Below are 13,580 nucleotides of genomic sequence, written 5' to 3' on the forward strand. Positions count from 1 at the left end.
GGTCGCAAAGAAATTTCTTATCCGGATTTCGTTGATTGCATGCCATGCGGATGAGCCCTTAGAAGCAAAGAACACAAATGTCAAATGTCAATTTTTAATTTCTTACAGTGGCGGCAAATACATTTTTAAGTTTTATTTTTATTTACATTAATCTCATATTTACTACAGCCCATTATGAGCAAAGTTTGTTTAATAAACAAATGGGAATTTAAGGTATTTTGCTCTGATTATTGAAATATTCCATGTATGCCCGAGACACCAGGGAACAACCAGAACTTTGGAGCCTGCTACAGATTTTACAGAAATGAAAGCCAACAATGTAATAGTAAGTGAATTTTATTTTTATTATTTTACTTACCAGGAGTATATAAAGTATTATTTAGCAACTGTAGAATAATATACACATATTCATATCAACAAGTTTTATTATAAAAATGTATTCAACATAATATAAAATACATGTTCTACCTACATATAAATTTATAAATCTCACATTTGCAGAACTAATACCTACAAGGAAAATATTCTCTTGATACAAAATTTTTCCGTTATAGCAACACATTTTTTAAGGCTTATTCACGTCCATGGATATTTCAAAAATAGTATACAGTGGAGTATACAACTCCTATTTTAATGAGCTTCTACATAGTGCGTGATACTCTTATCCATAACGTCTATTGTTACGACCTACTGCTTACAACCTAATTTTAAATCATTTTGTTCAGTATAACAAAAGTATCAATTACTGATACTTTGACTATTTTTTATACTTTTTAAATAACATCGGATTACTTCCTTTTTGTCCTGATTTATGAAATTATCCAAAATGCACTCGTTTTGCTTTACCTTCATACGAGAAAAAAGAAATAATACAGATAGAGACTAGACTTTTTGACAGAACTGCTGTTCCGTTTCGGTGATTTCACTAATTACATTATTTTTTAAGATAAATATTTTACTTTTGGTGAGTTATTAGCAGCACAACTAAAATGTAGCAAAAAAAATCAATTTAAAAAAAATCACAATTGTTTTCGTAAAGTACTTGATGTCTTTTTGTACACAGGTAACAATTATTTCCCATTCCAATTATCACAGAAAGTGATTCAATATACGTAACTTTTTTGTTGCTTACAGAAAATTTAATAAAATTAATTTACTAACAAATTTTGATTGATTCAAAGAGCTGAATCAAAGGAAAATGATTTAAGTGCAAAATCTGAAGAAATCTAGGGAAAATATATCAAATTAATCTATCACATTTTGCCGTAATATCAATCTCTAAAAATCGACACATAAATTCCAAATAATTTAATAAATTGTCCACAGTATGGTTTAACAGGAGTAAATAAAATTAAAAATAAAAATTATATTTTAAATATGCAAAAGTCAGGGCGGGGATTCTTAAACGTCATTTCTTATCTTCACAGGGCTTTTGCCTAGTAGTGCACTGAAAAAGAATCATGAAAATAAAAAACCTACCTAAATTCTCAGTATGTGACCGAGCCCTAGATACTTTTTTTGACAGTGATCAACTCTACTCGCTACAAATACAATGATACCGTAAATGGTGCTTAAATAGATTCGTGTTGATAAGTATTATAGCTTTGCCTTGACTTTTTTTGTAATTTTCTCGCTCAAAATGTTGGTGTTTTCTAAAAACGCATTCAAAGTGGAGATGTATTCTTTTTGGTGAGAACGGAAGTGGCCCACATGCGGCGACCTGTCCCAACACTTCCAGTATACCTGAAATAAAAATACTTCATGCAGGCGAAAAAAATTTTTTCTAAAAAAATACACTTTTTCCATATTGGCATTCAATTGATTTTCTGATTGCACAATATTCTGACTCTACAGGGGCTTTTAGGTATGCCTACATACATTTAGTCTCGTCCATATGTTTTACTAAAAAATATTTTGATAATGAAGCATGGGACCTACACTATTTTAAAAAATATATATTAGGCATAAAACCTGCTAAGTCAGTACTTCCTTTGTTAATAAAACACAACATTATTTTACCTAGCGACAAAAAGAACAGGAAATGAACTAAATTATGTGAATAATGAAATAGTTTATTGACACTTTCTTTTTTGTGACCTTCCCATTCATTTTCTGCATAAAGTACTACACTGTGAGACCACAAAGAACTTAATAGATTAATAAATAGCCAAAAAGACTATTAATTTTGAGTATTTTGAAAGATATTACTTGAACTCGAAGAGATTAGAGATGCACAATGCAAACGTATAAAAATGATATTTGGGTGGTCGAGGGAGTGAGGTTCTCAAAGAAATAACACCCTGTGTGTCATTTACATACATACGCTAGTAATATCTAACTCTTAAATAAATAAAGACGCATATCAGTTAAGAAGTCTCTATCTCAAACCGTTTTAAAGTCATTTGGAAGAAAAATCCCAAAGTTTGTCCGTCCAGTGATGTTTGAGAGTTTTTAATTCGTCGCAGAAATCCTTTTCTTGAGGGTTATTAAAATAAGTATAAGGTTTTTTCGATATTCAAAGTGATTTGAGGAATTAAATCCAAGATACTAGTTGAAACAAGTCGTAGTTAAACTGAGTAAGCTTTGTCAAAGTACCAATTTGTCGTGTTCATTCATTTATTACCTAAATCTCACCTGAATTCCCATGCTTTCCCAACTTTCCTTCGCCCTCTGGTTGGATTTCACAGCACCAATAGGATCAGTTTTACTCAAGAAAAACTGAGCTGGCGCTCTCACTAGATTAGTGTGGAACATCTGACTGGACCTCACGTAGTGCCTTGTTGCTACCTTATCGAATGCTTTTAAGTGATACCTAAAAAAGATACGTCGTTAAATGTCTAATTTTAAGGATTTTTCCATGCACATGCTTTTGGGGCTGCAACTTTACTTACACAACATATTGTCTGAGAGCGGCTTGCATAACCTTGTTCCTTGGGAATACAGCAATGGGGAGACCGACAGAAATTTCGGTAATATCAGCGGCGCTGTCCCAGACCTGACCTGCTATACGGTCCACGACGTGAGCGTAGCGATCCCTTTCAGCGGCAATGTTTACCAAAACTTCACCCCAAAGATAACCGCCAACAGAGAATCCGTGTAGGATTAGTGGACCATATTTCGTGTTGATATCCAAAAATTTTAGCACGTCCTTTGCTACCATCTAGAGGGAAATAGAATCTGCTTATAAAGAGTTATTCAATTTTAATGGAACCTTGATACCGTTCGAAAGAGAATAAAATTGTGTATCAGAATATAGAAAAACATACAGGGTGTTCCATTTAAAAAAACCGACATATGAAGGTTTGAAGTTAACTAAACTCGGCATTAAATTTTTAGCACCCTGTATGCAATTAAGCCACTTTGAAAGTATGGATGGGAAGCTTAAGGGTCTAGCTGTCCCCCCCTATAAATATTGTTGCTTTATCTTTCTTACTATAAAATACACATGGTTTGAAGCGAGTCACTGTTTCTCTCCATATAAAAAAAAATTAAATATCTCGAAAACGGTTAATTTTAGGAATAGGGAAACTTCATAAAAGTCCACCTAAAATAACATGTAGAATCAAAATTGCAATAATATATAGGGTGTTCCATTTAAAATAAGCAAGTTGATGGCGACTTCCGGTATAACCGGAAGTGGTACGTGGACGCCATTATTATAGTTGAGAAGGGCATGCCCGAAAACCCGGTATCCCAAATTTTCAAAATTCAAATAGAAGTAGTCTGAAATAATTCTAATGGGCCGTCACCGCGAGATACCCTGTATAAGATTTTGTAGTAGTTTTGTAGAAATTCTGCTGAAACTTTGGCAGTGTTAAATAAAAAAATTATAAATAAAATTATATTTGGAAGACTTGCAATTTTGAGGAAGTTATGGTTTCCAATTTTGTGCGTATTTAGGTCTATTTAATAAAATATATTTGAACTTTTTTTTACTTATTACGTTAATGGTGTGCTACTTATATATCGGGACATGCTCTGTTTAAAATAATGTACCACAGTAAAATTACAGTAGTATATAAAAAAGTGAATTACATAGTAGTTATACAAATATGTATTAATTATAATTATTATATAAATTATAATTTATTTTTATCAAAATAAGACCACCACTTACGCAACCACTTCATATATCACGTGGCTATTATAATACCTTATGATCTTTTAGCTTTTACCGAGTCAAATAATCTAATAAATAATTCATTGCGGATTACAACCTACTTTAATTTGTAAAATGTATGTTCATTATTATTTATTAGGCACTTCTGAACTTTACAGGTCAAAATAAGTGTTGTTTCAAACAACTCTTCAACATTGAATAGCTTTGATATCAATGGTATTTGTCTATACCAATTTGGAAAAGAGAAAATCCGAATTTATCAGAGAATTTCACAGATCTGAAAATTGGTCTTTACCATCGAGATATTGGCACTAGATGTCATGACTTTTTTTTATCATAATTCTAGGGAAAAAAACACAAATATGTTGTTGTCTAAATACCAAATAAACTCAACTCTTTTTCGCATATTTTACAAAAATCCACAATTTAAATTTTGGTTTGTTGCCCTTCAAAATTCAGGCAACCAGTGTATGGTTTTCAAAATAATCATGCTTTGTTAAATATTTACATGGAAAATACTGACCAAAACGAAAAATAGGGGTTATTGAAAAACAGAAATCGATCTAGAATTTAAATTTTTGTAACCAGGAATTTTTCATATCATAATACTCTAATAAATTCAGAAAAAAATGTAAGGAGTGGAGAATCTAAAATGACATGTACTTATTGTTATAAATACAGTCAGCATTTTAAGTAATCTAGCTGATTAGTGATTACAGTATAATAATAGAGAAACTGATAATGATTCCATTTTCATTACTGGCTACTGTTTGATATTTGTGTTTAAATTTCAAGTATTGAATAATGCAAAATTTAAGCATAATTTCAATGAACACTAAAGCCCTTATATCATTTTTTAATTTTAAAAAATTCACTGCAGTATTTTACTAATTTCCAGAAGTATAATAGAAAATAATAATTTCTTAAAGCAGAGGTATAGAAAAATTTAAAAGCTGGTATACATTTTTATGAACAGTGCTGTACATAATTGTTATTTACTTTTGAGAAATTATGCAGATGCAAAAAATAACATAACATGTCAACAACAACATATACTTCATAAAAAGTATCTATACATACTATATGTAAGTTCAGTTGCAAAGTTCAATATACTCAAACCGATAACTTACTTGAGTTCCTTTGGTAGGCCACAGCAATTGCCAGGGACTTATACTAACATTCAAAACATCAAAATCATGTTGCAAATACAAATCAGCATATTTATAAATATGTTTTCTTCTGGCCATTAGCCAGGATAACATTACAACTAAGGGCTTGCCTTCAGGTTTCTCCAATTTCAAATTTATCACTTTATTACTCTTCTTTTCCTTACTGAGTAATGAGAGATTTTTTGTTATCTCCAAAGAAGAAATGCTCCGAGTGTGAACCGTAGAAACCATAATCATCTGAAAAGCGTTTAAATTTGAACGAAATACAGTAATTTTCATTATTATTAAAAAAAAAATTCATTAGAAATATATGCATATAAGTATAACAGGCTTGTGAAAGCAATTTTTAATGAAGGTTTAATCCAATAGGTACTTCTTCAGTTATACTTTTATAGTAGATATAGGACATAACCAGCAGAAATGAAAGAGATATAAAAACCTTGATATATGTACTTACTATATAAAAAAAATTGGAAATGGTACTTACCAAATTTGAAGGCCTATTCTGAAGTTTATGGAAAGTATGAAGTTCGTTTTTTATATTCAAAGTCACTAATCGTCTGAAAGCCATTGCTGAAAGAAAAAAATCAATGCAAATACAAATAAATACAACCTATAAACTAGTTAATACTTATGTAGATACCCACTGTTCAATTTATCGGACTAATTAATAAATATATCGAATACAGCAAATTATAAATTTATCAGTGGCAAGACATTACAGATTACAGTCCAAAGTACAATTTAGTTTAGAGCGGCGAAATAAAAGGAACAAGAACTATTAAACAATTGTTACAAATAACCCTGAAGTAGATTCACATTTACACTTTTTTTAGTTTGTACCACGAAATTCAGTCAACGCGTGTTCACAAAAAATTTTAGAGAGAAATATACTAATATGAACCTTATTTATTTGACTCTTAAAGATTAGTCTTTGTGAAGGTACATTGCATTCAACTAGTCAGCTGTGCTTACTGCTTCTGTATTTAACAAGGTATTGTTGGAAGTTGGAACTTGGATTGGAACTTGGATTGTCGCTGTCTGCTGCCTTGTCTGCCTGTTTCCCACTTCTGCCTTGCCACTGCCACTATCATCACTATACCTACTCGTGCTCCCTGCTGTCTGGTTTCCTATGTTCTTGTTTGCTCAGCCAGAGGCGCACCATGACATTGTCCCCGATGATCATATTATAAAAATAACCATTTCCGATTTATGAAATTCAATTAACTGCATCCATTTTAATAATACGTATACTTATACTTCAAGGGGTTCCTTAGCTTTAAGATATTTCAATAAAACTCGTTATGGGGCAGCTTTTCTGGCTTATTATTTGTTTTTTTAATTGTAAAGAAAAAAATACTCGTTCTGCTGTATGTCACTAAAATTAATAGGTTCTGAGTTTTGAACATTCAGATATAATTATAATTAAACTTCATCTCTTTGTCAAAATTGTAACTATTTTAAATGTTTTTAATAGATTTCTAATTGTAGATGTATTCAGGTTTTATAAACATCAGCTTTTTTACTGAAGGTAGGTCCAAATCGTATATGATATTTATTATAGTTAATTAATAAAAATGTGAAGTTTAATCAAAATAGATTTATCTCGGAACAAAACTGAAATTAATTTTTTTTCGCGAAATGCCCTTTACACTTATTTCCAACAAATGAATAAATATATTTTTACTTTTACAGTAAATACTGTTTCATTAAAGTCTCTAGATTGACCAAATACCGCAATCAATGTTCTTATACTCACTCCAAAATGACTATGTATTTTAGAATTTCATTTAAATATATGTATATTGAAGTACATTCTTCACATTGCAAATGTTTAAAACAGTGAAACTTTCAAAATGGCAGATATTTTCTTATTGACTAGGACTTAAGACGTGACACTTGAAAAAATTGTTTCTGAAGTTAGCATTTTACATAGGTTTACATATTGTTTTAAGTACATTATTTAGTACCTTAAACCCTACCCAACTCTGCGGCTTTTGCACTTATGTTTGACTTATCATGGAAGTCTACAGTCTACAAACGTAGACATAACAAGTTTTTATATTTATTTTATTTTACGTATGTAACATATTTCTTGATAATTTCGACGAATAATAACAGCAGAAAGTTATTTGTTTAACTCTTGTTCCAATTTATTTAAAATTAAAATATCAACATATATGTAAAAAGGGTTGCATACTAATACAGATGATGTTTGAAATTTTATTATCCTGTATCCCATTATGCCTATAAGCATTGAGCTAAAATTGTTCGATTATATTTTCCATTTAAAAATGTTTTACTTAATTTTTTTCAATGGAGATAAACAGTATCTACCTAATAATTCTTTTATAACTGTTCGCAGTAGGTACCTACCTATCTGCCTCATTAAAATAAGTACCTACCTAGATTACAGGTAGATATGTCGTAGATATGTCATGCGGTATTTGTAAAATAAAAAAATTGTCATCTTTGAAGATTCTTATATATAAATAAATAAATCCAGAAATTAAAGTTAATACCTAATTAGATAGGTACGTAATTATATAAAGATGTTATCACAATCATTGTTATGGTATAGGTATTAGTTGTAGAATTTGTATTAAAAAACGCATTGCATCCAAGATCCAAGAATGCTCAAAAAGTAGTTAATCCCGTATTACAAAATTGCTCTGTATCCTGTGGGTTCATGATAACTTTGTTTGTACAGACGAGCTATTAAAACATTTCTCAGAAAATTCTGAGCCGCTCTGTTGAATAATATAATATATACCTAGGCATCCTGATAGTGGGGTGTACGCTTCTGTGGACATCCGCAGTCGACATACCAATACCAATCACCAATCCAAGACATTAAAAATAAAACAAATTTACGCGCCTCACACGTCGAAGTTTATTTGGATCCTCGGCATTTTTAAAAACTGTATTTAGTCAGAAATAAGTCGCTTCATGAATACATTCTTGACGAATTCTGTTAAAAACGTAGTGGCGTTGCAATCTGAATATCCATGAAACAAACAACAGAGCGATACGATAATTGACGTTTGAAGAAACATAACCTAACTTTTTAAACTTAGTCGGGTGTGTGGTGGATATTTTGTTTTGTTTGAACAAAATGTGATGTTTTGTGTTTTTTAAAAATGTCTTTCTTCCCAAGTACGGGAGTCATTCGAGAGTGCTTTATGATAAAACGTTCACAAAATAAAAAAGTTTATACCAGAGTAAATTATAAAAAGAGGTGGTTTCTTTTAACTAAAAAGTTTCTTATCTATTATGACGATTGTGACGAAGCAGTAAGTACCTTTTTGATTACAATTTCAGATATAATATGCCAGGGAATCATTTTCTTATAATAATATAGAATGTAATTTATTAGAATACAATCTAAACTGCTTGATTTATACTTTTAGGTATTTATTGCAAATTTTTCAGTGTTAAAAAATGTATACTCTAATGTAAATTGATGTGTATAATGTTAATTATGGATTTAAAACTATTTATAACTTCAGAAAGTGATCACCCATATTTAGATGGTAATTTATATTTTTTATGAATTTTTATATCATTTGCCATAAAAGGTTGAAGTTTAAAATAAATATTTAGTAGGTATCAGAAACTTTACTTTTTATTGGCGATGTTAAAATTCACATTCTTTTTACTTTTATTATTATCTCCAAGCTCTGTACGTATTTATATCACAACTACCATACATACCTACCTACCTACCTATTTGACTGTTTAAGACTTCAATATTCACTAATGTCATGAGACAACTTGACAACTTTTATAGATTTATTGATATTATGGTTTCCACGAGTTAAGATATTCTGTTATGTAAAAAGTCGTTTGTAATAATAATTTAATATATTTTTTTTATGAAATATGTATGTATAGATTTGTTTAATAATGGAAAATTTTAAAGGGAATATCGGTTATTTCATTCTTTGTCATATAATGAAAACAAAGAAATATGTACTGGAATTCTTTTTATTTTTTGAGAAATATTTAAGAATATTTTTGTGAATATTGAATAACAGTCTAGATTGTCTTATACTTATTCTTATACATTTTTTGTACAATTTATTAGAGAAATATTAAACACGAACCTTGTTTTTAGGTAATCAATGAACCTATTTTGTATCTGATCCAAGTCGAAATCCAGGTTTATTAAAACTCAAATAACTGTTATTTGTTAATTGTTATACTGCCCAGTACACCACTTTACTGACTTTACAAACACTATCTTTGCTAACTGTTTCTAAGAATATTTATAAATGGTTTAAAATCTTATTCATGTATACAATAGGTACTCATTTTATTTAACAATTAAGTATGTTATGATTTATGATTTTAAACGCTGTTTTACGTTCATTCTTATAAGCAATGTATTATTTTACAAGTGATAAAAGTTATTTTTGCCACACGTATCCTGGAAAAAAATTGTTGCCACAATATAGAATTTCAGATATTAATACGTTATTACCTTACTTTCTATTTGGTTTATCGATTTTGTATTTCGTCAAAATAATGTATTTTTTGGAAATTGGGCTATCAAAATATTAAGGTATATAATATTTTCAGTTAGATTTATTTAGTGTCAGTTTCAAATGAATAATGCGAATATCCATATTTCTACCCGATCGTTGTAATCTGTTGGGTATTAATCTGCCTTGAATCTCACAAAATTTATAACAGATAATGCCATTAAATCAATCTAAGAAAATAAGTTTGCTTATAAATTTGGATATAAATACGTGTATAAAAAAAGCCCTTTAAATTCGATGCCGCTAGATATTTTCAAAATTTTACCACTAGCTGTAACTTATTACGGTGTTTCCAATAAAAAAGTGGAATTTTATTCGAAAAACGAACCATTTTTTATTTTGTTTGTAGTCTAAGAAAAGGTGATTTTTTTAAATCTAAAATAAATATCGATTTGAGGACCCATGTTTATATAACCTTTTTGGATTAAACTCGCTCAAACAATCGCCTTTTAAAGTTTATACACATACTTTATTACACTCTGTACAACAATTAAATAAACCACTATCGCTAATTGAAAAAAATCTTGAATGTAACACTGGTTCCTCTGTAACATTTGTTGCCATACTTCTATCTAGAGTTTATTTTAATGGTATGTCTATAAAAAAAAAATCCCATTAACTTCTCAAAATTAGTAGTTTTATAGTTATTTTAAACTAATTGAAGTATTTGGTAACAGCAATATAAGTTAGAAAAAGTGATATCTCGAAACTAGTTTTAGATGTTTTTTTTTTCTTTGAAAAACGTGAATAAAATTTTGTGTTTTTTTTTTAAATTCAACACAATATTGATTCCTTCAAAGGAATTTTCTTTCTTTTATTTGAGCCACTTGAGGTCAGTTTTCAATGGCCAATTAGGTAATTTGGAGTATTTTAGTACAAGCTTTAGTTGTATTAATTTGTGTTTAGTTGTCAAATTTATATGTAAGATATATTTACAAATATCAATATTAAAAAATAGGAAATACTGTCTGATGAATATTAGATGTGTGTTTCAAATTTCTTGCACCGAAAATTTATTATTGTAAAAATAATGTATTATTGTAAAACAGCATAAATTTCGTTGATTTTTGCGCAGCGCACCATGGGATGTACCTTTGGAGTTTTCTTTGATACCATGAGTCACAATATGAAGCGTAAAAATAAATTTTTGTTCAATCATCAGAACATATTTTTTTATTCATTTAATTGATGTAAACTGAATTCAACATTGATTAGTACCATCTCGACTATTAGCTGCTATATTTAAATAATTTACTATACATCTGAGAACATTCCGTATGTTCTGTTGTTACTTTATTAATTAATCAATTGCGAGCCCGTTTAAATCATGTCGGTTGTATTTTGATTTCGAGGAATGCGACTGAGTGATACGATTTTGATGTTCCTTACATCTGTATAAGCTTATTATTCATAAGTTCATTGAAATGATATTATTGTAATAGTTTTTATCTTCCTAGTGTTCATTGTAGCCTTGCTCGATTTAAAGGCCCATTTATTTCGGCGCTACTGAACCCATTTTGTTTAAATTTTACGTGTAAGGCAATTACCTCGGGACTGTAATATCGATGTAATACACTATATTCGGTTTACAAATTGCACCTTCAATTAACTCTTCTTGGATAATTTATGTGAAATATAACTATAATACTGAAAACCCGGGTCGGCTTGCCGTACCCATTCCAATTCATTCTCGACAGATCTAATCTATAAGCACGATTGTTTTGTTGATCGCAGACTAATTTAAGTTTTAAGTAAATTTAAAATAAAAGCAGATAAATTTGGCGATCTGAACGAGAACGAACTTGACTGATTTTTACAAAAAATATCGACGTTCGTTAATGGTCTGCTGACCCAATATTTATTGCTGCGAGCCGCCACTATCTATAGAAGGCCTATATATCTTTAAACCTGTCAAATTTTGATAAAAATACATTTAAACTTTAGTTAAATAGCAAAAAGGATAAGTAAACAAAGTTGGTGTTACAAAAACTGACCACTGCCTGATTCTTTTGGCGCAAGGTAAAGATTTTAAAGCCTTTTAGGGCACGAATCACCCTGTGAATGGTTTAATAACTAGCGTCCGTTCTAGTTATTTGCTTACACGTCCATTAGGCTCGGAATTTGAACTGTCAGTCTGGGTGCGTGTACCCTTCTAGCTTCTATCCCTACACATAACACCCCCGCAAGGGGCCAAAAGGGCGAAACCTCTCGGTAAGGGCACGAATGCGCACGACTATGGGTGGAACCGAGTTTCAGCTGTGCCCTCTGTGTCGTCATTTTCCTCGGGCGAAAATCTGCTGCCAGTGAAAATTCATTCATTCGACCAGTGAAATTCTACGGTTTTTCTTAGTAGTTTGTTATGTAGCTCAAGGAGAAGGTAAATCGAATAAGTAAGTTGTTGCTGGTAGGGTGTTTTCATTGATGTTTTTTTTTTTTATTTCATTGAGGGTGTGAAAGGAGTAAATACAAGTATACCCCCGAGAATTAGGCCTAGTTGCTTTGCTGTGCTTTTGCCAATTATTTTACTGGTAGTGGATTTTGTATGCCACTGTAGGTAGTGGAAAAGGGAAGAAAACTAAATGTTGTTTTTATAGTCGGGTTTACATGTGTACTAGTTTTATTTCGAAACGTTTTTTTTTTTTTTGTAATAGTTCATTACTCCTGGTTGGATCCATAAAGCAGTACAGAAATGTGTAAAATTGTATTATCAGCTAATGAATAGCCTGTGTTTATATTTCAGCATTTGTATCAGAAATAAAATTCCAACTAGGTATAAATTTGGGTCAAATTTAATAGCGTATATAGTTTTATTATTATTATTAGCTTCTTTTAGTTTTTGTTCATTTTTATAAATTTACGTATTCTGGGATTTTCTGTATCAACATACGTAATTGGTGTGAGTGCAGTTCTATTTTTGGGGATCGATAGAACTTTTCCGAAATAGTCAGATATTCGAGTTGATGCGCGATATATCAGTGGCGAAGGTAGTACAAACTCTATTCCTAATGTGTTTAGAAATTTGATTGTAGTTTTGCATGCAATTGTTAATTTTTAATACATATATACATTCTTTTATACGTTCTACAGAAAAATTAATTATGAAGTTGTTTTTTTTTCTAGTCAGTTGTGATAAGATGCAGGTCTCCTAAGTTGAGAACTTAGAGACTGGCGTATTCTGCCGATTCTATACGGGGCCTAACTTTGAATAAGGGTCATATTTAGACAAATATTACTTTTAACCTTTAAAAACACATGCCATAAGTTTGTTTACTCAAATTCGTCATAATTGTTATAAATGCTTTTCATTAAAAACGAGATAAGTAATTTTAAAAAAATATTTCAAATCCGTCAGATCAGTATTTTTATTTATGTTTTATATTGTGAATATATTGTTGAAATTACAAAAAAGTTTTTAATACAAAAGTTTTAGCTTTTTTATGAATTTTTATAATACAGCGTTAGAAAAAACAATTGAATAATGGAAATAACTAAATTAAAGAAAACAAAATTGTTTAATGGAACACCCTATATATTAGTGCATTAGCTTCGTTAAATTTTTCTCTTTTTAAAAATATATAATATGTTACTGTTTGATTTAGGACTTTTCGACATATTTCAGTTTAAAACTATTTTTGAAAAAACAGGAAGGAAATTATGTCTGACGGATCGCAGTGGCTATGGACGAGGCAAGTGGAACAAACAAGTGATTTTGACAGAAGTTTATTTATCATCATTAATTTATTTCCT

General features: G+C 30.1%; 2 protein-coding genes across 7 annotated transcripts in view; one reads left to right on the forward strand and one right to left on the reverse strand.

Moving 5' to 3' along the window:
• Window positions 1-407: 407 nt before the first annotated feature.
• On the reverse strand, window positions 408-9,486 carry LOC108905438 (transmembrane protein 53). Of its 6 annotated transcripts, none has more exons than XM_018708291.2 (6): window positions 9,396-9,486; window positions 5,777-5,862; window positions 5,251-5,526; window positions 2,892-3,160; window positions 2,635-2,812; window positions 408-1,743 (listed from the first exon to the last, which is right to left on the reverse strand). In XM_018708291.2, exons 2-6 carry the CDS (start codon window positions 5,858-5,860, stop codon window positions 1,597-1,599), a joined length of 954 nt encoding a protein of 317 aa, XP_018563807.1. In that variant the 5' UTR covers window positions 5,861-5,862; window positions 9,396-9,486; the 3' UTR covers window positions 408-1,596. The 6 variants fall into 6 exon arrangements, with proteins under 6 accessions (XP_018563807.1, XP_018563802.1, XP_018563806.1 ...); XM_018708286.2 differs by lacking the exon at window positions 9,396-9,486 and adding an exon at window positions 8,063-8,184; XM_018708290.2 differs by lacking the exon at window positions 9,396-9,486 and adding an exon at window positions 6,265-6,364.
• Window positions 8,408-13,580, forward strand: part of LOC108905437 (tyrosine-protein kinase Btk29A) — a 28,390-nt gene continuing 23,217 nt past the window's right edge. Inside the window, exon 1 of the mRNA XM_018708285.2 lies at window positions 8,408-8,582. Within this exon, the coding sequence (XP_018563801.1) occupies window positions 8,430-8,582 (153 nt within the window). The 5' untranslated portion in view covers window positions 8,408-8,429. The remainder of the gene's footprint in view (window positions 8,583-13,580) is intronic.

This window comes from Anoplophora glabripennis, unplaced genomic scaffold, assembly GCF_000390285.2.
Source record: "Anoplophora glabripennis isolate ALB-LARVAE unplaced genomic scaffold, Agla_2.0 scaffold42, whole genome shotgun sequence".
Classification (NCBI taxonomy): Eukaryota; Metazoa; Arthropoda; class Insecta; order Coleoptera; family Cerambycidae; genus Anoplophora; species Anoplophora glabripennis.